This window comes from Fringilla coelebs (assembly GCF_963513975.1).
Source record: "Fringilla coelebs genome assembly, chromosome: 12".
In the NCBI taxonomy this organism is placed as follows: domain Eukaryota; kingdom Metazoa; phylum Chordata; class Aves; order Passeriformes; family Fringillidae; genus Fringilla; species Fringilla coelebs.
Window position 1 is genome coordinate 7797853 of NC_140038.1, and position 21866 is coordinate 7819718.

The 21866-nt window shown below is 39.8% G+C and overlaps 2 protein-coding genes across 2 annotated transcripts; both read left to right on the forward strand.

Moving 5' to 3' along the window:
• The first annotated feature begins 1726 nt into the window (after nt 1-1726).
• On the forward strand, nt 1727-16506 carry LOC311158200 (threonine--tRNA ligase 1, cytoplasmic-like). Its single transcript, XM_084213454.1, has 19 exons — nt 1727-1995; nt 2717-2809; nt 3574-3764; nt 4277-4400; nt 5503-5624; nt 6439-6556; nt 7155-7219; nt 7909-7987; nt 9207-9353; nt 9957-10055; nt 10388-10554; nt 11064-11226; nt 11821-11958; nt 12379-12456; nt 12556-12656; nt 13783-13887; nt 14655-14727; nt 15406-15520; nt 15637-16506. The coding sequence occupies exons 1-19, from the start codon at nt 1744-1746 to the stop codon at nt 15783-15785; spliced, it is 2379 nt and encodes a 792-aa protein (XP_084069580.1). The 5' UTR covers nt 1727-1743; the 3' UTR covers nt 15786-16506.
• Nucleotides 16507-17272: 766 nt separating this feature from the next.
• On the forward strand, nt 17273-21437 carry TM2D3 (TM2 domain containing 3). Its single transcript, XM_084213905.1, has 6 exons — nt 17273-17376; nt 18303-18401; nt 19183-19340; nt 19860-20034; nt 20620-20695; nt 20974-21437. Exons 1-6 carry the CDS (start codon nt 17289-17291, stop codon nt 21137-21139), a joined length of 762 nt encoding a protein of 253 aa, XP_084070031.1. The 5' UTR covers nt 17273-17288; the 3' UTR covers nt 21140-21437.
• Nucleotides 21438-21866: the final 429 nt, after the last annotated feature.

Consider the following 21866-nt stretch of genomic DNA (forward strand, 5'->3'; position numbering starts at 1 on the left):
CTCTCTTCTAATTGTTTCCGTCTCAGAAGTTCTACTAATTAACACCACTTTGTCTCAGCAGATAAAAGATCCTGATAGAGGGTACTGGTACTCCACATGTTAGACAGCATCCTTTGAATCAGCCTTCTCAGCCTCTACAGCTTCAGAGGGGAAGTTCTTCTATTACTTCACCAAATGCTACAGCAAGCCCAGAGTTACATATTTTTGAGTTCATAAGGCACTACCCAAAGATGAGATAAAGAGGATATAGCCTGAATACATTTCTCAAAGTTTAATTTAAAAAACAAATCTGTGTTTATTTTATTGTGCTGACAACACTGCTTGTCATCAGTATCCTAAGCACAGTAATAAAGTCTGCACAGTAGTCAATTTAAAAATTAAAAGAACAGGTAACCTATCAAATTAATAATGAAATGAATTTTTAAAGGAAGCTATAGAGTATGTTTTACTTTCACACCTGCCAATCCAACCTCAAAGATATACAACCTTGCTATAGTGAGGGATAGACTGCACCTCTTCAGGAAAGGAAAAATTGGTGCAAATGAAAAAAGTGCATTGGTATTAGTTTGCTGAGGTATATTGACTTAAAATTTGTGAGTATACACTATAGGAGTGTCTTTGGACTTAATGCACTGAATAACTGACTAGGAGCCAGAAACCTCCCCATTATTTTTGGTGGTAAAATAATATATTCTTATAACCTCAAATGTGTTCTTATAAAATCTTAAAATCAAAAAGAAGACTAGATGATATAGGATATGTATCAGGTTGTAAACAATTACAAAATTTATATCTCTGCCTTCTCACATACCATATAGTTATTTCTCACTGTGTAAATAGAAGAATAAAATGCTAAAATTCTGATTTGGTAATTGCCAATTTGGAAAACCCCACACCTTTTAAAGTCTGAGTATAGGTTAAAGGCGAAAATTTGAAAGTGTGTGTTGAGAAAGAACACAGAAAAGTGAGTGTGAAGTGCAATCAAGGAGTAAACTAGATAAATTGAAGATGCCAAGGAAATGTTTAAGACAAAAGATTACATGGAAGTATCTGGTGGATATAAAAGATTTGTGATGGAGAGCTATTCTTTTCCCAGGTTCAAGGGTCTGAGGTATTTAACTGCAGTGACCTGTAAATGATGCAGCAGGCTGTTGGGCTGTACAATAGGAGTTGTACAGTCCTCCCAAGCTCTGAGTCCTAACACGCGGCAACTCAAAGCTCTTCAAATTATTTGCCTTCGTGCTAAGTTCTGCAATTTGTGCTAAGATGCTGAATAGTTTCAATCAGCCTGATTTCATAAGAAATGGTGCCAGCCAGGAAGCATCCACTACAAATAAGCTATGACCGTGTTTATTTGACATTGAAGTCAAAGAAGAATGCAATCTGACCAACACGTTTTAACAATCACATTGTTTCATAAATTGTTTAAGGAAAGACTGAATGTTGCACATGGAGCCATGATCCAGTTGACGCGGTGGTCCTCGGTCACAGGACTCGATGATCTCAGAGGTCTTTTCCACCCCAGTTGATTCTGTGGATATCGACGCTTCCCAATTGCTCACCAGCCTCGGTAGGTTGATTAATCACCAGCACAGCAGCAGCGACTCTAGAGAGCCGTTTGCTCAATTACAAGAGCGATGGGAACAGGACCGCCCCGCTCGGCTCCGCCGCCGCGCCCGGGCGGGGTCCGGCGGCAGCGGGCGGGGCCGGGGCGGGGCCGGGGCGGAGCGCGCCGGGGCCGACATGGCGGCAGCGGCCGCCGAGGCGGCGGAGCTGCGGCTGTCGCGGCAGGAGCGGGAGCTGCGCTGGCTGGCGGCCGAGGTCGGCCGGCTGAAGGAGCCGCAGGAGCTGCACTGCTCCGGCAGCGCCAGCCCCGAGCTGCAGCGGCTGCGGGCCGAGAACGAGAAGCTGCGCTACCGCCTTCTGCACCTGCGCCGCAGCCTGGCGGTCGAGCTGGGCCGGGCGGCGCCGGCGCAGCCCCCGGCCGGCGGAGAGGTGACGCCGGGGCCGCTCGGAGCGGGGCGGGACGGTGACCCCGGGCGGGCCGGGCCTCCGCGGGCGGGAAGGGACGGGACAGGGGCACTCACGGAGCCGAGCCGCCTGTGCCCAGCCCCCGGGAGCAGAAGCCTGTCGCGGTGTCTGCCCGCAGCACTGGGCAGTGGTCTCTGCCCTTGTGCCAAGGGTTCAAAAAATCATAGAGTAGTTTGGGTTGGGAAGGACCCTAAAGATCATCTCGTTCCAAGCCCCTTGCCATGGGCAGGGACATCTTCCACTAGACCAGATTGATCAGAGCCCCATCCAGCCTGGCCTTGAACGCTGCTAGGAATGGGGCATCCACAGCATCACTGGGCAACCTGTTCGAGGAATCACAAGATTGAAAGTTGCTGTGACTGCTCACTGCTCCGGTTTGATCTCCAACGGCCTCTCTGGGGCGATTTTGCTGGTGATGGCTGTAGTAGTAAAATTTGGGAAAGTGTATTGAGAGGACTTTTCTTGGTGAGCAGCATTGCTGTGTCTGCAGTACATCAAAAGGATGCAGTTTAGCTGTACCATGAGAAATCTTTGTACTGAGGACATACCTTAGTCCCTGTAGCCCTAGCCTTTAGTCCCTTAGTCCCTTTGCCTTTTTAGCCCTATATTGATTTGTTTTGATGATTGCTGAAAAAAAAAGGTGAAGATATAGTAGGGGTATACTTTGTATTCTCACTGTTTTCAGAAAGTCTCCTGTGCAAGTCCAGCTGATGCAGTGAAGCAAATTAAAGAGGAAAAGAAAAAGGAAGATGAAGCTGTGAACCAACACCAGAATGATGTAAGTGGTTCTTTAATACCACATAGTAACAGGAGTGGTTTTCAGCCAGGTTCAGAAAAGGCTCTCAAATCTGGAATACTTTGCTGTATTTTGAAATCCCAGCTTTTGGGAAGAAATCTCGCTATAGCGTGAGAAAAAAGCCTCACATTATTCAAGAGCTTAATCTTGCATTAGTAGGGTTACTGATACATTATTAAATCTCTACATTTTATGTAACAAAAGGATTTGGGTTATTGGAAAATAAAGGTCATGGTTTTGTGGTGCCTAAGGAGGGTGATGGTTTGTGAGCATTCATGATGGCTGAAGGGATATTGGCAGCGCTGCTGTAGTACAATAGAGCTTAATAACTCGCCTTAAGCTAAAATACAGGAACCTTCATGTGAACTGTCTGGCTTGAATTGATGCTTTGGATGTAGTGGCAGAAGTGAGGGCTTGTTGGAGTGATCCAAATTTCTCCAGGACATCTGCCAAATGCAAATTTTGGATCAGGAATATAAGCTGCTTTCTGAGGTCCAGCTCACAGACCCATTTAGGTCCAGACTGATGAAAGTGCATGGAAAATTGGAGAATCACTCTAAAATAGTAAGCTGGATAGGACTATCCTGTATATTATTACCTATAAATGCTTTACTGAATTTTAGTGTAAATTCTAGTACAGTTAAATCTGGACAAGTTGGAACCTCTGGGGATGCACCAACACTGTGAATCCTTTTATTCTCTCTGTCTCACAAATATACGTGCGTGATCAAATTTATGTCTTACAGCTCCAGTGTGTGCCAAGCTTCATAGAAGACAGACTGAAGCTTTATGAAGCACTGAAAAAAGAACATGATGCTTTGCTAGCTTACAGAGCAGCCAACCAGAGCAAATCTATCAAAATTACTCTGCCAGATGGGGAGACAGTTGAAGGGGAATCTTGGAAAACCACGCCATACCAACTAGCTGTAGGAATTAGGTAACATGCACATTCAAGGAGTTGTACTTTTGTAGTGATAAAACTGTTACTATCATTTGTCTCTTACCTTGTTATATAAAATATATGTCACAGTCAGTGGGTGGTGGCTCACTTACATTGGTTTGCTTGGAAAGCATTGGCACTTCAGCTGGTTACAGTTCTGATACTTGGGATTCTGTACTGGGACCATAATGCTTCCAATTAAATCTGTGACTCTGCTGGGAATTAAGAGACATTGGAAATTTTGTGAGTTAGCAGAATTAGTAGAACCTGTTCTAAGGAGCAGCCTTTCCTCCAGATCCCCAGAACTAAAAAGTGTTGAACAAAACCTCTCAAGACCTTAAGGTTCTATACCTTAAAAGTAGGCAAGTGTTTAAGAAGACCACAGAAGCAAAAGTTTACAGTCTTCAGGTGCTAGAAGATGTGGATGTGATCTTATGAGGTTTAGAAATCTAGTCTTTTACAAATCTGAACCTAAATATTCTTTTCTCTTGTCTCTTCTGTTTCTTTAGTCAAGTGTTGGCTTCAAATGCAGTCATAGCCAAAGTGAATGGTGAACTCTGGGATCTGGACCGTCCGCTGGAGGGAGATTGTACTCTAGAGCTGCTCACCTTTGATAATGAAGAAGCCAAAGCTGTGAGTAAACACTCTGGTTTCTGTTTGATTAAAGAAACTAATGACATAAAATTGATTGCAGCATTAAGCTTTAGAAATCTTACATTAAAAAAACCCACAAAACTATTCAAGTAATGTATTTCCTATGATTCAACAAAGATTAGATAGTAAGTGCCTGTAGTCTGAGAGTGAGTAAAATACTTTTGTTCTTTTTTTCCTTCTCTTTTACATGAACAAGTTATTTCTCAAAGGAGTTCACACAGAAAGCCTTGATTTTTATGTTAACTTGAAATAGTCTGTGGTTTGGCTCAGTGCATTTGAAGATCAGACAGTGAAAGCAAAGTGAGGCAGTCTCTACTGTTTTCTAAAAACTGTCCAATACTAGACTTGTGTCATAAATAAAATTACACCCCCTTGTACTGGCACTGTTTATTAGATCCTTAAGTAGACATTTCTTAGTCAATTAAACTATATGTCTACTTAGCAACTTGACTGAGATTTTTCTTTAATGGTATTCAATCCGAAGCTTATGTTATCTTTATACACTGGGATTGGACTTCAGTTTTGTCAAAGAATTATTCATGTGATTAAGCTTGTTGGAGACATTTCAGGAGCCTGTCAAGGCTTTATCTTGTAGCAGTAGCTCTGAAATAGTCTCAATTAATAAGAAGTCAGAACATCAGACTGGTATTGATCTACTCTGTTGTTGGCTTCCCTCTTTTGACATTTCAGGTAATATGGTTTACAGACCCATTAATAGATGTACTGAATGTGAGCAATAGCAGCCTAATCAGCAACGTTGCTTTAGATGTGATTAGTGGGGCATAGATACTTCAGCTGAAATTAACTTATAAATAAACAAGGTACAGTAATTAAATTGAAGGAATTGTGCAGAGGTATAGTCATCCTCTTTCCAACTGAAGCATGTGCTACATCTGCCATTATCTTTTCATTTTGAAGTATTCTAAATGAGTAATATAAAGTTATTTTACTTCTCTCAAAAATTGAGCAACATTGGTTCCAGTCTGTGTTCTATCTGCAGATATCTCTAGTTTGTTTTTTCTTCTTTTTAGTTACACATTGCCATTGACCTCATGGTTTGCTCAGCTGACTTCATTTACAGGTTTATTGGCATTCAAGTGCTCACATTCTTGGCGAGGCCATGGAAGAATATTTTGGGGGCTGCTTATGCTATGGACCACCAATTGAGAATGGATTTCATTATGACATGTATATGGAAGACAGGTAAAATTACAGTGTCTTAGAACTTTAATACTCCCTATTAAAGATCAATACTAGAATTATTTTGTTTGTTTCTGCATGTTAAAAGTCTAATTCCGACTCTAATATGATTTGAAAGGTAGTCTTCTGTATATACACTTCAACTGAGTGTGTGTATATATTTAAATTCAGAAGCAATGTTCAGACACCTGCTCTGTAAGAGCTGAAGCTGTTTTGTGGAAAAAATGCAGAGCATTTGGGTTGAACTTTCTGAAGTTCCTGTGAGGGAAAGTGGATGTTTTCCTTGAAGAGTCATGCAAGTTTGGTTTCCAGGGGCCATAGTCTTGTAGAAAGGGCACAAATGCGTGTAACTTGTCTAGGTGTTTACTACTTTTCTAAGCCTTGTGCACAGCTTTACAATCCTGTTTTTCCCTTGTGTATCCTTCTGTAGGCTGGGTGAATACTGAATCTGCATGAGCTGATAAACTGGCTCTTGTGGCTGGGTTGAGCCTTTTTTCCCCTTGGTTTGTTTTTTTTTTTTTTTTTTTTTTCTTAAATCATATGTATATTTTGAGCTATAGGTCTTCCAGATATTTAATCATGTCAAAGACTGTTCCAGACATTCAAATGAATGATTGCAATGGGTTTTTTCAGGGTGCTACTGTGCTTCTGGGTTTAGTGTCTGAAAATACAGCTGATTGTAAGTAACTAAGGAAAAAAAATACAGTGACACAGTGACAAATAACAACACATTCCATGTTTTTCAAATTAGACCATTAGAAAAATGGGAGTATCAATGATTAATTTATATTTCTTATGCCTGTGTCTTTTTATTTAGAAGTGTATCTAGTACTGAATTCCCACTATTAGAGGACCGTTGTAAAAATATCATAAAAGAGAAACAGGCTTTTGAAAGGCTGGAAGTCAAAAAGGAGATCCTGTTAGACATGTTTAAGGTAAATCTGTGGATCTGCTACAATGATCTTTTAAAATGTAACTTTTATGAAATATTGCATGTGACTGACTCATCAGAATAGTACAACAAAGTAAAACAAAGAAAAACCATACCATCCTTTTCCCCCCTCTCCATATGCCCTGCCAAGTGTTTAGGATGCTTTCAAGCACTTATAATAACAATTCTGTATTCCACAAAAACACACCTCCAGCTCAATGAAACAACAAATAAGTAAATAAAAGGCATAGATTCTTCTGGCTCACTTGTGAAGACAGGTCAGAAAAGGCTTTCGTTCTAATCCTGTTTTATTCAGTGAATATCACTGGTCTCACTGTACTGTGTGCTTTTCACAAGTGCTTTGGGATGTTCAGGTGGTGATCACAATCCTCAGTGCGCCCTCAGAGGAGTTAAGATGTTTCTGTCTCTTTCCCCTCTGCTTTTGCAACTCTTCTGAGAAATAGATGTGGGTTTTTTTTGTTGTTGTTGTTGGTTAGAAGTGTCTTTTACTAGTGCTCTTGTAATATTAAAATGTAATGTTTGAAGAGAATTTTATTATGCATTTTATTGATGTTTCTGGCTTTTCATGCTTCCACACACAGTATAACAAGTTTAAGTGTCGTATCCTTAATGAGAAGGTGAAGACACCAACTACCACAGTATACAGGTAAGGAAATATGTGTATTATTAGGTATTTTTATAGCTAATTAATTTAATTTGAGAGAAAAATTTGGGTTTGTTTTTTTTTTCCCCCAACTTCTGAATTCTTGTGTGATTGGAAGTTTAGTTTGCAATTAATGTTGCTACGTAAGTAGAATGAGATTTTGTTGCTCTGCTGGGACAGATTAGGTCTCAATTTGTGGACAAATGTCAAATTCAGTTTTTATTTATTCCCTCTGGTTTCAGTAGACTGATTAAAATAAGTTGCCATCTCTGACATTGTCTTGCTGCATAATGGATAAAGCTAACTCTAGCTCATTGTGGGGTGAGGAACCTGCTCATTCAGATACTTGTTAGCTGTTTGGAAAATGGCAACATCATTTTCTGTTAGATGTGCATACTTTAAAATTTCCTGGCCAACTTGAACAAGTTCACATATGGAACTATATGAATTGGCAAATGGGTTATGATGCTCTTGGAAATGTATCAAGTGTGCTGAGGATTTACTGAGTGAATATTCCACTTCAGGTAGAAGGCAGAGTTACATTTAAGGTGCACTGAATTTGCTGCATGGTGCATATTTATATTTACTGGTATGTTTGAATGTGTCAAACATGAACTTGTGTGCCATTAGTGGATGTATTGAAAAATGTTAGGTTGCTTGGAAACGAACACTCTTTTTGTTTTGGCATATAGATGTGGTCCATTGATTGATCTCTGCAAGGGACCACATGTGAGACACACTGGAAAAATTAAGGCCCTTAAAATAGTTAAGGTAAGTTGAAATTAACTGTGCATCAAAACTGAACTAAATTGTCTATTGATTGATTTATATTTTTTTCCTGAGCTTGCTGTATTAGGCTTGGTCCTTTGTATTGTTTTCTTTGCTTACTGTACAATAGTTCTTCATTTCTTTCCCAGTTCCCATTGTACAAATAGAGCTACTGACTTTAATTGTTGATCTGTCTGACATTTACTGATTCTTGGCTAAGACAGTAGTACCTCAGTGGAAGTTACCAGCATGATTTGTATCAGAGTATTAGTGGAGTAACCTGCTCATTTAGACTGCTGAAGAGCACTGCAAAACTACTCTAGCTAGTGGTGACCAGAATTGGCTCCAGCTGCGGAGCCAATTCTGCTGTGCACAGGAGAGACGAGCAGCCTAAGCCCCTGTGGCAGGACCGTGCCACTATCTCCCACCAGCACTGCACTTCACAGGACAAGTGTCCTGGTTAGTCTGTACCAACTGTCACATCTGACTGCAAGGAGGTGTAATGCTCTGTTCTGCAGTAAGTTCACATTAAGATACTCACTGGATCAGAAGATAGTATTTTGACCTTATCAGGTACAGGAGGTTTTCAGGTACAGGAGATAAAGCGGACCTTAGCAGGTCTGCAAGTGCTGCTGTTAAAAAATGGCATTGCTTCCAGGGAAGCCAGAGACAGTGTTTGCAGAGGCCTCCGAATGTATGGTGTAGTTTAAGTTACTCACAGATCCTAATTTTGGTAGGCTTATTAGTCAGAGCTCTTTGAACATTCATCATTGTGGCTTTTCCTGGCTGCCAAACTGAAGTGTATGGAACTATTGAGTTCCAGAGGTTGAGTGGGTAGAGGGTTAAAACTGCTGAAATTTAACTGTGAGAGTTACGTTTGTTTTGCCTTTCTTGTTTTCTTACTGCATTGTTTTCAATGTAAACAACTCCTGCCTTTGTAAAAGCCATAACATGAAATAATAAAATATGCCATGATGGGAGTTAAAACAAGGTATCTAAGCAAAATGAAATACAATTTGACCTGTCACTTCTGCTTGTCTTCTGTATTAGTATGCTGACTAAAAGGCATTGCAAGTCTCTTTATATTACAAACAAAAGCTGAAGGACTGCATATAATTCTTTTCCCAAGGAAAAATACAATAATGTTCAAATGGGTTAGTGTTTATCCCTCTTTCCCTGATATTATGTAATATTGTCTTAAAGTATGGGTTTTGTGTATCAGAGTTCCTCTACATACTGGGAAGGAAAGTCTGACATGGAAACTCTGCAGAGAATATATGGAATATCCTTTCCTGATAACAAAATGATGAAGGAATGGGAAAAAGTCCAGGAAGAAGCCAAAAACCGGGATCATAGGAAAATTGGAAAGGTACATTATTCCACTGTCTACTTTTTGTACTTCTGTTATAGAATTTATTCTCTTCCCTTGTATTTTAGTTTTCGCTTGATTTTTTTGTTGTTCTTTTTGGCAGTTTTAAGGGGAGCCAGTTCTATGTGCTTCTTGGTGTCACTAAAATTTTTAGTTCTACAAACTCGTCACTTGCATATGAGTGTTAAACTAATGTTGGGAAGAAGTTAATGGCTTTAGTCCCTTGGTTTAGGGAAATAAACCTTAAACCTATTAATGTAGAGTCTTTGCAGATCCAACCTAAACCACTCTGTTTTTCACAGAAGAGAATTTATTTAGAATTGTGTAAATAACATGGTTTGGTCCTTCTTTATAATAGGTGTAAATTTGGGGAATGTGTGTTTACATGGTCAAAGAATCAAATGGAATTTGGTGTTCTTACAAGTCTCTAAGAGTAAGAACTGCAGATCAATTAAGTGGTCTTGCTGAGAACTTGTAGGCCTTAAATCATCTTGTTGCTGTAATAGTCCATCTTTGCAAGCAGTGTCTTGATGTGTGTGAAGTAGTTACATCTGCAATTCCCTCGGAATTGTTATTAGAGCATTCTGGTTTTGATTTACCTAGGAGCAAGAGCTCTTCTTCTTTCATGATTTGAGTCCTGGAAGCTGCTTTTTCCTCCCTAGAGGTGCCTTTCTTTATAACACGCTCATGGATTTCATACGGGTGAGTATATACTGATGTTACTGATACAAGTCCTAACAACTTGATTGTCATTTGTTGATCTTAAATGATAGGCCATTGATACTGCTGAGCTATCCACAGAAAGAAAAGTATGTATGTAAACATATACAAGATTTTTACAAGGATTATACAAATTTAATATTTTTGAAAATAAGGCTGAGTGAAGCTGTGTTTTTCCAATTGTGCTAAGTCTACATGTGCAGTAGTCCTATTGTGTCCCTGTAAATTGCCATCATAATACCATGGTTGAAAAGAATCAAGCTTTTGCTTGTCAAAATCTCTCTCACCTTTTAAATGTTGCATTTGTTCTATAGGGGGAATATCGCAGGCGTAATTTTACTGAAGTTGTATCTCCAAACGTCTTCAACAGTAAACTCTGGGAAGCTTCAGGACATTGGCAGCACTACAGTGAAAATATGTTCTCGTTTGAGATTGAGAAGGAAACCTTTGCCCTTAAACCCATGAATTGTCCAGGACATTGGTTTGTACTCTCAACTGGAAAACATCTTATTTTTCATTTATCCTTTCTGGGGCTGAGGAAAAATAAAAGGAATATTAATACATACTGTCATGTGTGTTTATGATAGACTGCTAAGCCAGTGTGTCCAGAGAGCTTCTCTGACAGTGTCCCAAAGCAGACCTTTGCAGTAAGTCTGCACTGAGCTGGGTTTGTGCATGCTAATACCAGTCTGTACTACTAGGAATTACAAATTCTGTTGGATAGAGGTGGGCATCAGATGTGATGTTCCAAGAAGGGTATGGATTAACCTGTCTTGATTTACTCTTGTAGTGTTTTTTTCCTCAGTGATCTTTAGCAGTACATTGAGTGGTGTGCTTCTTGTTTTTGCCAGTCTTTCAGGATGTAGACAACCTGAATGAGGAAATACTTAAAAATGTGATTACTGTTTGTACTGAGCTTTGTTTATTTCTGTGTTGTCTTAAATCTCCTGTACGAAGGATAAAAGGAAGGTTCTTCCATGTTCCTTTTAGCTTGATGTTTGCCCATCGTCCCCGATCCTGGAGGGAATTGCCTCTTAGACTTGCAGATTTTGGAGTTCTTCACCGAAATGAGCTCTCGGGCACTTTGAGTGGCTTGACTCGTGTAAGGCGCTTCCAACAAGATGATGCTCACATCTTTTGCACAATGGAACAGGTAAAAAAAAAAAAAAAGGCACCTTCCACATCCCCACCAGTCAAAAAAATAACCCCTTCACTCTCGCAGTGCAAAGTAACAGTAAATAAGAAAAAAATCCCTGAAGTATTTCAACTCTTGATTCTTCCATTGCATAGTGTAAAGCTGCTTTTGATAGGTTTTTTTTTCTAGGCGTTTTGTTTTATTTAGAAAGTAAGATTTGTTGCATTTTCCATCTCCCTCTGCAAAAAAAACCAGTTGATCCCATTGCTTTCTATAGTAATGCTGAATAAAAACTTTATTTTGTTAGTAATGCCATAGATTTTAGTGGAACTACATGTGTAAAGTGATGTACTTTAATTCAGGATATAATTTGTCTCCAGAACCTCATGCTTAACAAAAATAGCACTTTTCTTGCCATGCTTTGAAGCCACAAGACCTCAGATCTTTCTTTGCCCATTAAATGGATTTGGGTTCCTTGGATGTAATTTTCAAGTGATTTTTAATTCTTTCTTATTAATGGACTCTTATGCTCTTGTTATGAGGAATTCAGTGGATTCAATTACATTTTTATGTAAGTCAGTTTTAACCTATTTAATATGTTTTATGTTTAAGATTGAAGAAGAAATTAAGGACTGTCTTGATTTCTTGAAGTCAGTGTATGCTGTCTTTGGCTTTACCTTTCAACTACATCTTTCTACAAGACCAGAAAATTATCTTGGCGATTTAGAGATCTGGGATCATGCAGAAAAGGTAATTAATTTAAAAGCAAACAAACCAACTCCTTAATATATGTGCTTGCAGAGATAGATATTTAACTGAGTTCTTCCATGCTGCATGGTGAAATTGTTTAAATCACATGCTAAATACTGCCCTTGGTGGAAATTCTTGTAGGGAAACATCACATTAAATCTGAAGTTTCTATAGAAAATCAGAACTTTCAGATTCTCGCTTAGGCCCTTACCTTAAACTATTTTTTTTTCTGATTAATCATTATATTTATACAAGGAACTACTATTTCCAGATTATTTATCTTAAACGAGCAAATGCTTGAACAATAGAGGTTCTGCTGCCTTTTCACTCCTTTTGAATTTCAAAGGAAATTGCTTTGACTTCCAGTAATGAGAGGCCCTTATATACCTTTTTTAATTCCTCTCTCATTATTATAATCAGCAACTTCAGAACAGCTTGAATAACTTTGGAGAGCAATGGAGTTTGAATCCAGGAGATGGAGCATTTTATGGTCCTAAGGTTAGTGACTCAGCATTTCAGTATAAGTTTGGGATGGACAGAAATGCAGATGTACTGCAGGCAAACTATATTTAGTAACTGTGTAATTTTGCTTCACAGATTGATATTAAAATCAAAGATGCAATTGGTAGGTACCATCAATGTGCTACCATCCAGCTTGACTTCCAGCTACCCATTCGGTTTAATCTTACTTATGTTGGGTGAGTGGTTCAGCTGAATATCTTCCTTTTTGAAATAAAATTAAACAATAGCTTTCATGATCTGTAATTCCCATTATGTACTAATGCTATATTGCTCATTTAACAAATGATTAGCTTGTAAAGCAGTTAGCTGGTAGGCAGAGCAAACACCCCCAGTGGGTAGAGGAGCGAGTCATGAACTTGAAGATATTTTCTCAATGTAATGATAGCTTGCTTTAATTGTAAATGCAGGAAAATCTCATTATCTGTGTTCTCTGCCAGTTTTGAAGACAATTGATCATAAGTAGTGCTAAAAACTCCTCAGCTGAGTCAGTTTTCTTTTTCAGCCTAGTCATTGTGTCTCCTTGGAAGACACGGCACACAAATTCAAATGTGCCCTAAGAAGCAAGTATGTTTGTACTAAGTGGTTCTTTATTTTTATCAGACTAAATTAGTTATCTTTGAACGTAAACCAAGTGCAAACAGCTTTTAGTGAAAATGTGGCTGGTTTCCAGTTAGGCCCACTGAGCAAATTAATTTTAGTGCCACATTGACTTGAATAATCATTTCCTGGGTTGAATTTTTGCAAATCTGTGTTAGATTTTTGCATATTTTGAAGATGGGGAAGATGGATAAGAATTTGTAATTTTTTGGTCCTGTGGTATATTCTACAGTAGATGTTATAGCGTCTATGCAAGGTGATAATATTATTATTAACTGGCTTTTTTTTTTTTAAAAAGCCATTTTTTAAAAATTTCAGGATTGTAATTTAAGGGAAGTAATGAAAAGTAAGGGCAGGTAAGTTCCTGTGCAACAAGATAAAAGCAAGTCCTAATGGAAAGAGAGTGCAAGAAAGTACATAAAATATTAACATGCAAAAAAATGGTGCTGAGTCAGTCAAGTGTCTTCTCAAATTTAAGAGTGTGTCTCTGCCACTAGCTACAGACATGATTATTTTAAATTAGAATTTCTTTTAAAGCCCAGCTGACTTGAAGTACATTTTTAATAAAACCAGTAGACTTTTCATAAGTATAACCAACTAAAATTTGTTTTTATGTTAAAAGTAGAATCAAAAATATTAGTAAGATTACATGTGTGTGAGCTAAGATAACTTTATTTTTAAACAAAAACCTTCTTTTTTTTTCAGTAAGGATGGCGATGACAAGAAAAGGCCAGTGATTATTCACAGAGCTATTTTGGGATCTGTGGAGAGAATGATAGCTATTCTAGCAGAAAATTATGGAGGAAAATGGTATGTGGAAACCTAAGACTTTAACAATTCTAACAAATGGAATTCTAAGAAAACTTTAACAACATAGAAACTGCATATTCTTCCTATTGTCCCACATAATGCAAAAATAATATCCCTACAATTTTCTCCAAGTTAGTAAGATTACAAGAAAAGTCTGTTTTTTTGGTCTGAGTTGTATGATATCCATACAATTTCATGAGACTGCAGAAAAAAAGAAAAATAATGTAGAAATAGGAATTGTAATTGAATGTGTAAGTCCTGCATTATTTTTGTTCCTTTTTTCTTTAAAGTCGTGCTTTTGTACCAGCAGGATTTCAGATATATGTAAAGCAGTTACTTGTGTATACGCAGGTACTAAGTAATCATAATATGTGAAATATTTTTGTACTTCTAAGATTGATCATTTTTGTCTTGGATAAGTTCTAGAAATATTTCATCATGAATGTATTTAAATTACTAAGGAAGAGTTCTTATTTTCAGTCACCTGACTGTCCATCTATGCTGTAAAGTAATAGAAAAAAGTGACAATTATGTAGACAAAATTCTGTTTCAAGTTGTGAAGTCATCTGGGAAGTAAACAGAAGGTCCAACTTCCCCATGTATCATTTTACTGGAATCAACCTATTTGCTATTTTGTGTGAACTTGAAAAGAGGGAGATAACACCCTTAGTTAACGTAAATAATTCTATACAGAAATTATTATTGTGGAACATGACTATGGAAATGTAAAATGCACCTTTGTTTCCTGTCTGTCCTGTGCTGGCCAGGCCATTCTGGCTGTCTCCACGGCAGGTCATGGTTGTGCCTGTGGGCCCCACCTCGGAACAGTACGCCCAGCAGGTGAGAGAACAGCTTGTCTCCTTATGGCAGCAGGGAGATTTCAGAGATCCTTAGTGCTTGTCCTAGAACAGGGAATTAATTCTTGATAACTCTGGAGGCATGTTTGGGGGGAGAGGTAAATTTTTCTATATAAAAGTTTCTGTCCAAAATTTGTATATGTCTGAGTAAGGAGTATGCAACTTTTACTTCTGTAATTAATCAAGGACAAATTATCCTGGATGACAAACCTTATATAACTAATGCTTCATTACAGCACTTAAGTAGGCAGAGCCAGTTTCTTTCATTTCCCACCAAGTGTGTTCTTGACTACATCCCTTTTGAACCATGGTTGTTTTTACCCCTGTCCCATGCTCTCCTTTTAATACAAGAATAAGTGTGTTTGTTCCTATTCCTCTTACTCCTTTCTCAGACTGAGGACATTTTTTTGACATGCAGTAGCAGAGCAGCACGTTTCATATAGATGTTTTCTTGTGTTGCCTCCCAGATGGGGTGCTGCTGTGTGTGCAGGTTTCTTTAGATAACTTCATTGAAATCCTGATAATCATCCACAAGAACAAAATGATGCGTTTGTGTGAATTAATTATTGGGAGAGATCAATAATTGCAGCATTTACAAATGTATGTTGTAAACTATATGGTAATACTAAGAGGGTTTTGGTTTCTTTGGGGTTTTTTTTAGGTTTGCAACCAGTTTTTTGAAGCAGGATTTATGTCAGATGTGGATCTAGATCAAAGTTGCACATTAAACAAGAAAATTAGAAATGCACAGCTGGCTCAGTATAACTTCATTTTAGGTAATTGCAGCATCTTAACATTTCTGAATATCATTTAAGTTCTAATGTTGGACAAAGTTTGTTCTAGGCTCATTTTCTTATGTAGATTGTGTAATGTTTTGTGCTATGTCTTGCAGTGGTTGGAGAAAAGGAGAAAGCAAATAATGCTGTCAATGTGCGAACCAGAGACAACAAAGTTCACGGAGAGATTTCAGTATCTTCTACTATTGAAAAACTCAAGAAATTTAAGACTTCACAAATTGCAAATGCAGAAGAGGAATTCTGATGTTACTGCTAGGAAAAAAAATATTAGCTGCCTATGTGAAATGTTTCTTTTTTCCTGCACAGCAGTGATGCTCATGTGAGAGAATTTTCAGTTAGTGGATACACAAACTAGGCAAATGGAGCACTGTTGGTGCTCCAGGAAAAGCAAAAGAGGACAGATGCACCTGCCAACTCCTTTAACAATCGCATGGGTTTCCAATCTGCCTGAATTGCAGAATGCTTATTTAGAGAGTCCTACACCTCTGATGTGGTGGGTTTGCTGTGGAAATAAGTCAGGGCTGTACTATAGTGAGGATCAGGAGGCTGGGAAGGACAGGGGAGATGCTGGGAGTGCTGAGCTCCCTCAGTCATGGAGCAGGTATCTGACTGTGACCTGGCATCCTGAGCTCGGCAGTGCACAGGTGCTTCAGAAGAGTTTGCATTAGGTTTTTTTCTAGCTCCAGCTGATAAGAAAAATTTGGGGGACAAATGTGAACATCTTGGTTGTTTCAGAATGCGTGTTCACAGAATATTAATGCACTGGAGTCTTTGTTGGAAGTCCAGGTGTAACAAGGCACTCATGGAGTTGGTGTGATGACTGGTTGCTGTGATGGTGGTTGCCAAGACTGCAGTTCAATTACTATAACTGTGTGTGAAGTGTTTAATTTTTTCTTCTGTTTGCTGTTGTTTTGGCTTTTTACTAAAACAAAAAAGAAAACTTTGAAAAACTTTTCTGTGTGTATTCTATTGCTTTATTTGCTAGAAGTAGTTAGATTGCTGAAAAGGAATGGAGGACAATTTTAATTTTAGAACAGTATGTTGGACTTGGAGCTGGCCATATTTCTCTTTTGTTTATGCTTAGAAATGATTTCTAAAGCTGCTGTTGCAGGCAATTGAGTTGGATTTTTTTTTTTTAGAGATTATTTTTTTACTTTTTTCATTTTAATATGCTGTTATTTAGTTAACAGGCTTAGATCGTGTTAGTGTATTGCTCAGTTACCTAAGCTATACAGCTCCAGTTGTGATATAAATATGACGGCCATCAAGCAGAAACTACTAAATATTAACACAAATACAAAGCTTATGATTTACTTTTGCCTCACACTCCTACAGACCTGTGTTTAATAGGTCTGTGTTTGGTTTTGTATTTGTTTGGGTTTGTGGATCTGTTTTTATCTCCCGCTTCTAAAAGAAAAGGTGGGGGGGGGGAGGTGAAGGAGCAATGGGAAAGCTTTCTCTTCCACTTGACAGAATTAACAGGGACAGTGGCGGGCGATTTCTATTTCTATGTTTTATACATACGTACATTTTTTTCGGACGACGGCTGTCGTGCTCCGTGTGCGATGCACTGAGCGGGCAGCATTGGGGGTTCTGAGGGTGTTTGGGTGTTTCGCAGCGGCTCTCGGGCCGTGCCGGTGTCCGCTCCCGTGTGGGGCCGCCCGGCGCCGCCGTTCCCCTCAGCCGGCCCGGCCCCGCCCCCTGCCCGCCCCCTGGCGGCGGCGCCGGGCCCGCCAGCCGCACCAAGATGGCGGCGCGGTGGTGGCGGCGCGCCCTGCGCGGGCTCTGCGGGGCCGCGCTGTTCCTGGCACAACTCTCCGTCCTCTCGGGCCGCGGTGAGCGCGGCCACAGGGCCGATATAGGGCGGCGGGGCTGGGAGAAGTGGCAGGGGCTCCGGCTGGGGCCTGGGGTGGGGACGGTGTCCCGAACTGCAGCGGCCGCTCCCGCGGCCAGGACTGAGCGCGGGTCCGGCTGCGGGGGTGGCGGTGCCCGCGGTGGGGTGAGGATCGCTGCCGCTCCCCTGACTGGGGTCGAAGCCGGTGTCTGGGGCATGGCCGCGTTTCGTTGTGTGGGCTCTGCGGGGTTGCGGCTGCGGTGCTCGGTGTCAGGGCAGAAGACGGGCCAGGCCCCGCTCGCCGGCTCGTGTGCTGCTCTATTACACAGCGCCTTTTGTATCTGCTCTGTGTGGCGAACGTGTGTGATTCAGAGAGTCCTGGGGCTCCTCGGCACGGTCAGGGTGGGTGTGTGGCAAAGCTGCCTCTCCTTCCTCCGCCCGTGCCCGGTGGCTGCCGTGAGGGCTCGGCAGCAGCTGGCCCATCGCGGCTCTCCCAGCCCTCAGCCCGCGGTTCCCGCTGAGAGCAGCGCGCAGCGCCCGCACGGACACAGCCGGAGCGCCCGAGCGCTTCCTCTGCTCCATCTTTGTGTCAAAGAACTAGCATTGCTTCATTAAACGGTTTTGTACGGTAGAAAACCCTGTGTAGCATCTGCTTTCTGAGCAGTGCTTTTAATTCTCATGAATCAGAAAATAAGATTGAATGGAAATAAATGTAGTTCCTTGTCTTAAAGGAACAATTCCATTCTAATGCTCTTTCTAATATTTAACATAAATATTCCACTATTAGTAGAACAGGAAAACAGATTTTTTTCCTAATCTTGTTACACTTTCCATTTGCATTTTCATGTCAGAGTGCTGAAATCAGACTGTTTCTGAAGATGAAATTTGTTTTAGAAATTTCACTTTCTCCATGTTTTTGTCTTGTAGTGGGATCTTTGATGACGACAAAGCTTTCGCAGCCACAGTCTACGCTGGCAAAAAGCCTAACTTCAACAAGTACAAATGCTCCCTATTTTAAAGCATTAGGTAAGTTATTATGTAGTTTCTTCTGTTTATTTGTGGATCCTTTTCAGTCTTGAGTCCAAAAGTTCTTGAACTGGGTCTTAGAAACTTGTACGTGATTTCACAGTGGTAAGAAGCATTGCAGTGCAACACATGATGAATTACTCTTCAATGATCACAACAATTACTTTGGGTTATCTAATTAGACAACTAGTCCTTATAAGAACTAGAAAATGGTAGATTTAAATGCCATTGTGGTATATGTGGTTTATACCCCTCAGGATGGTGGAAGTTCTTCAAAGACTCCACCATCCTGCAAGAACTTTCTCCCTGTCCACCATCAGTACAGCTTTGTAGCTCACTGAGGGTGCACCAGGACTGACAGAAATGCTGTTCTTGCTGGCAGTTTAGGAGGTGATTCTGTACACGTGCAAACAGCAAATGGCTGAGGTAGCTGTGGCCCTAATTAGAGCTCAACTCAAAGTAGGTTACCCGTGTCACCCGCTGCTATTCCTGAACTGATTACTTCTGCTGAGGAGCGCTGGCTGAGGCGACGCTAATCCCCATCAGCTCAGTCCTGGTGCTGTACTGGAGTCTTGGCTGCTGTCCTGCACGGAGTCCTGTGGCTCTTCTGACTCTCACAGCACAGGCTGGGAATGCTGCTCCATGTGTAGTGAGGAAAGCCCTTTATACAGTGTCAGTGCATGTGTTTGTCTATGTATATGTATAAAAAAAAGTGTATAAATACTTTGGACTATTTAGCTTTTTTTACTCACGTTCTTAATTCACTTATTGCACATTTCAGAAAGTACAGAAATTCCACCTTACCTGACTAATTGTCCCAGCAACGGGCTTTGCAGTAGGCTGCCACCAGACTGCATGACATGTAACACAAACTATTCCTGTATATATGGGAAGACAGCAACTTTTGATTGCAAAGTCAAGCCACATGTTCATTGTGTTGTAAGTAATCTGTTTCTCTTAACCCCAGATTTAAGTAATTAAACTGTGGCATCTTGTATTAAAATGCAGAATATTGATTTCCAGGTTCTGATGTAGGCAGGTTTGCAGTTCTGTGATAAGTTTGATCACTCACTGTGGGCTGTTGAAGAGGCAGGCCTGCCCTTCCCTGGTTTGCCTTTCTTGCCTTGGATCTTTTTGTTTACCTGGCCATGCCTTTGAGTTAAAGCACTCCAAACATTTTGAGAGTGGGTAGGCTAAATATCTCTCAAAGCTACAAACTGACCTTACAGGTGAAACTAAATGAGTCCTCCTTTTGGCAGCAGCCTTAGATTGGAGGAATAAGGAATGTTAAATGTGACTTTGATACCTCTTCAGTGTTTTTTTATTCTGCTCTATAAAAGGTAGCAAACAGAACGATTGTTCTTTTGCCCAAAATGTCTACTCATGAAATCTAATTTGATACTGCACATTGATTTTTGGTTTTAATACTATTGAAGTAATAGTGCTGTCCTTTTACAGGATGAGAATAACCACGAGCAGGAGAACTTTACAATTAACATGACGTGTCAGTTTTGCTGGCAGCTTGCCACGAGTGATTATGTCTGTACTAATTCCACAAACTGCATGACAGTTTCCTGCCCTCGACAGCGATACAATGCAACTTGCACAGTCCGGGATCACATTCATTGTCTAGGTAAGGTAGGCTGGAGTTCTCTAAAGAATTTTCCACATATTTTGTAATGGGTGAATCCAAAGATTGTTTATGTCCTTTTGCAATAACAGCCTGCTCCTTGATCAATCTACTGAATTTTTTATTGTTGCATTTCATTTTTTAGCATAATAGTGACATCCAACTGCAAACATTGACTTATTGTATTGTTGTATACTGTCACACCAGAGAAGACAGTTCTTTTTATTTTTGTCAACTTCTGTGAGTTAAGATTACTTGAACCTACTAGTGCTCTGATTCTCAGACCACTAATAGAATCAGTATCAAATGTCTCCATAAGCCAATTTAAAAAAATTATGCTGATTCCATCCAACTAGGCTTAATTTTCCCTCTGTTTGTTCATTGACTTTTCTGATATGGGACCAAGATTGTTGGAACAGAGAATTGCAGGGTATAAATGAGCTTGTGTGTTGACAGTTGTTTCTCAATTAGTGACAACCCTTTGAGACTCCTTTTGGAAAAATAGAGTATCTTCTTCCTTGTCGTTGTCTTCCTTATAATGTGGTCTTTGCTTATTGCATTAAGGTTTTAATATTTTTTAATGTTTAGGTAACCGTGTCTTTCCTAAGATGCTCTATTGCAACTGGACTGGAGGTTATAAGTGGTCTACTGCCTTGGCACTAAGGTAAGCAGGAACTATTGGATAATGTCAAGCTGAAATAGATTAGTTTTCTTTAAAATCTTCAGGTTCTGTGGTTTTCTGCTTGGTATTTTTTAAAGGTGTGCTGGATAACCAGTATTTCAGATAGTCTAGCTTGAAATGGTGGGCATAGAATGCATGAAGGGTTCACATGCAACAGTGCTGGCTGTCTTCAGCAAACACAGCTGGAGGAAAAACACTTGGGTACCCAAGCTCAGTTCCTCTAAAAATAATAATAATTAATCATATTTTTATTCTTATAGCATCACCCTTGGTGGATTTGGTGCCGATCGTTTCTATTTGGGTCAGTGGCGGGAAGGTCTGGGAAAACTCTTCAGCTTCGGTGGACTTGGAATATGGACACTGATTGATGTGCTGCTAATAGGTGTTGGCTATGTGGGACCTGCAGATGGATCTCTCTATATTTAAATGTGGGTGCATTGTGTTTCTGAGAGGAGTCATTGCCTGCAAAGGGCTCTAAATAAACAAGTGTGGAGGTTTGAGCCTTTAAGGCAGAATGAAGAACAACTGTTTGTTCTATGTGCATACATTTTAATGTACAGTATCTGTACTTGGTTTGCCTTTAACTAAGGTCAAATAAAAGAGTGGATCACTGAGTAAGTTGAAATTAATTTCATTTCTTCTATGGACATGGTATTTTTCTATGAAAAAAAGTTGAGCAGCTAACCAAATTCTCCACTGTGCTTGAGCTTGGATGATCTGTCAGGCCCCCCAAGAGCTGTAAACTAACTTGAATACTGAATTGTTTACTTCATATATCTATGCTTGAATTTAACTCTAAACCTAACTTCCCTAAATATGTCAGTTTTTTTTTTTTTGTATTTGTGGGAGGATAATTTATTTGCCTGAGTTATGTGGGTGGTATGTAAATCACCATGTTTTATGATAATTACATTATCTTCTTGGTTTGGGACATAGCAAGAGCCAATATTTGCTTAGGGACTCGACTTTAAATTGTGGGGGAGTTTAGAATTAGACTGCAGTATCACTAAACACTAAATATGAAATGATTGAAATAGATTTTTTTTGATTGTTTTGGAATAACTCGGTTTTGGTTGACCAGCATATTTGTGAAAGTTACAGTTCCTATTCTTATGCTAGCAAGCTTGCCAAATTACTTTAAAAAAGTGGTTGG

Coding starts and splice junctions, on each gene's coding strand:
- LOC311158200 (XM_084213454.1), top strand. CDS start 1,744: ATGGCGGCAGCGGCCGCCGAGGCGGCGGAGCTGCGGCTGTCGCGGCAG. Junction 7,988..9,206: donor AGGCCCTTAAAATAGTTAAG/GTAAGTTGAAAT, acceptor TTTGTGTATCAG/AGTTCCTCTACATACTGGGA. Junction 10,056..10,387: donor CGCTCATGGATTTCATACGG/GTGAGTATATAC, acceptor TTTGTTCTATAG/GGGGAATATCGCAGGCGTAA.
- TM2D3 (XM_084213905.1), top strand. CDS start 17,289: ATGGCGGCGCGGTGGTGGCGGCGCGCCCTGCGCGGGCTCTGCGGGGCC. Junction 18,402..19,182: donor TCCCTATTTTAAAGCATTAG/GTAAGTTATTAT, acceptor TGCACATTTCAG/AAAGTACAGAAATTCCACCT. Junction 20,035..20,619: donor GGATCACATTCATTGTCTAG/GTAAGGTAGGCT, acceptor TTTAATGTTTAG/GTAACCGTGTCTTTCCTAAG.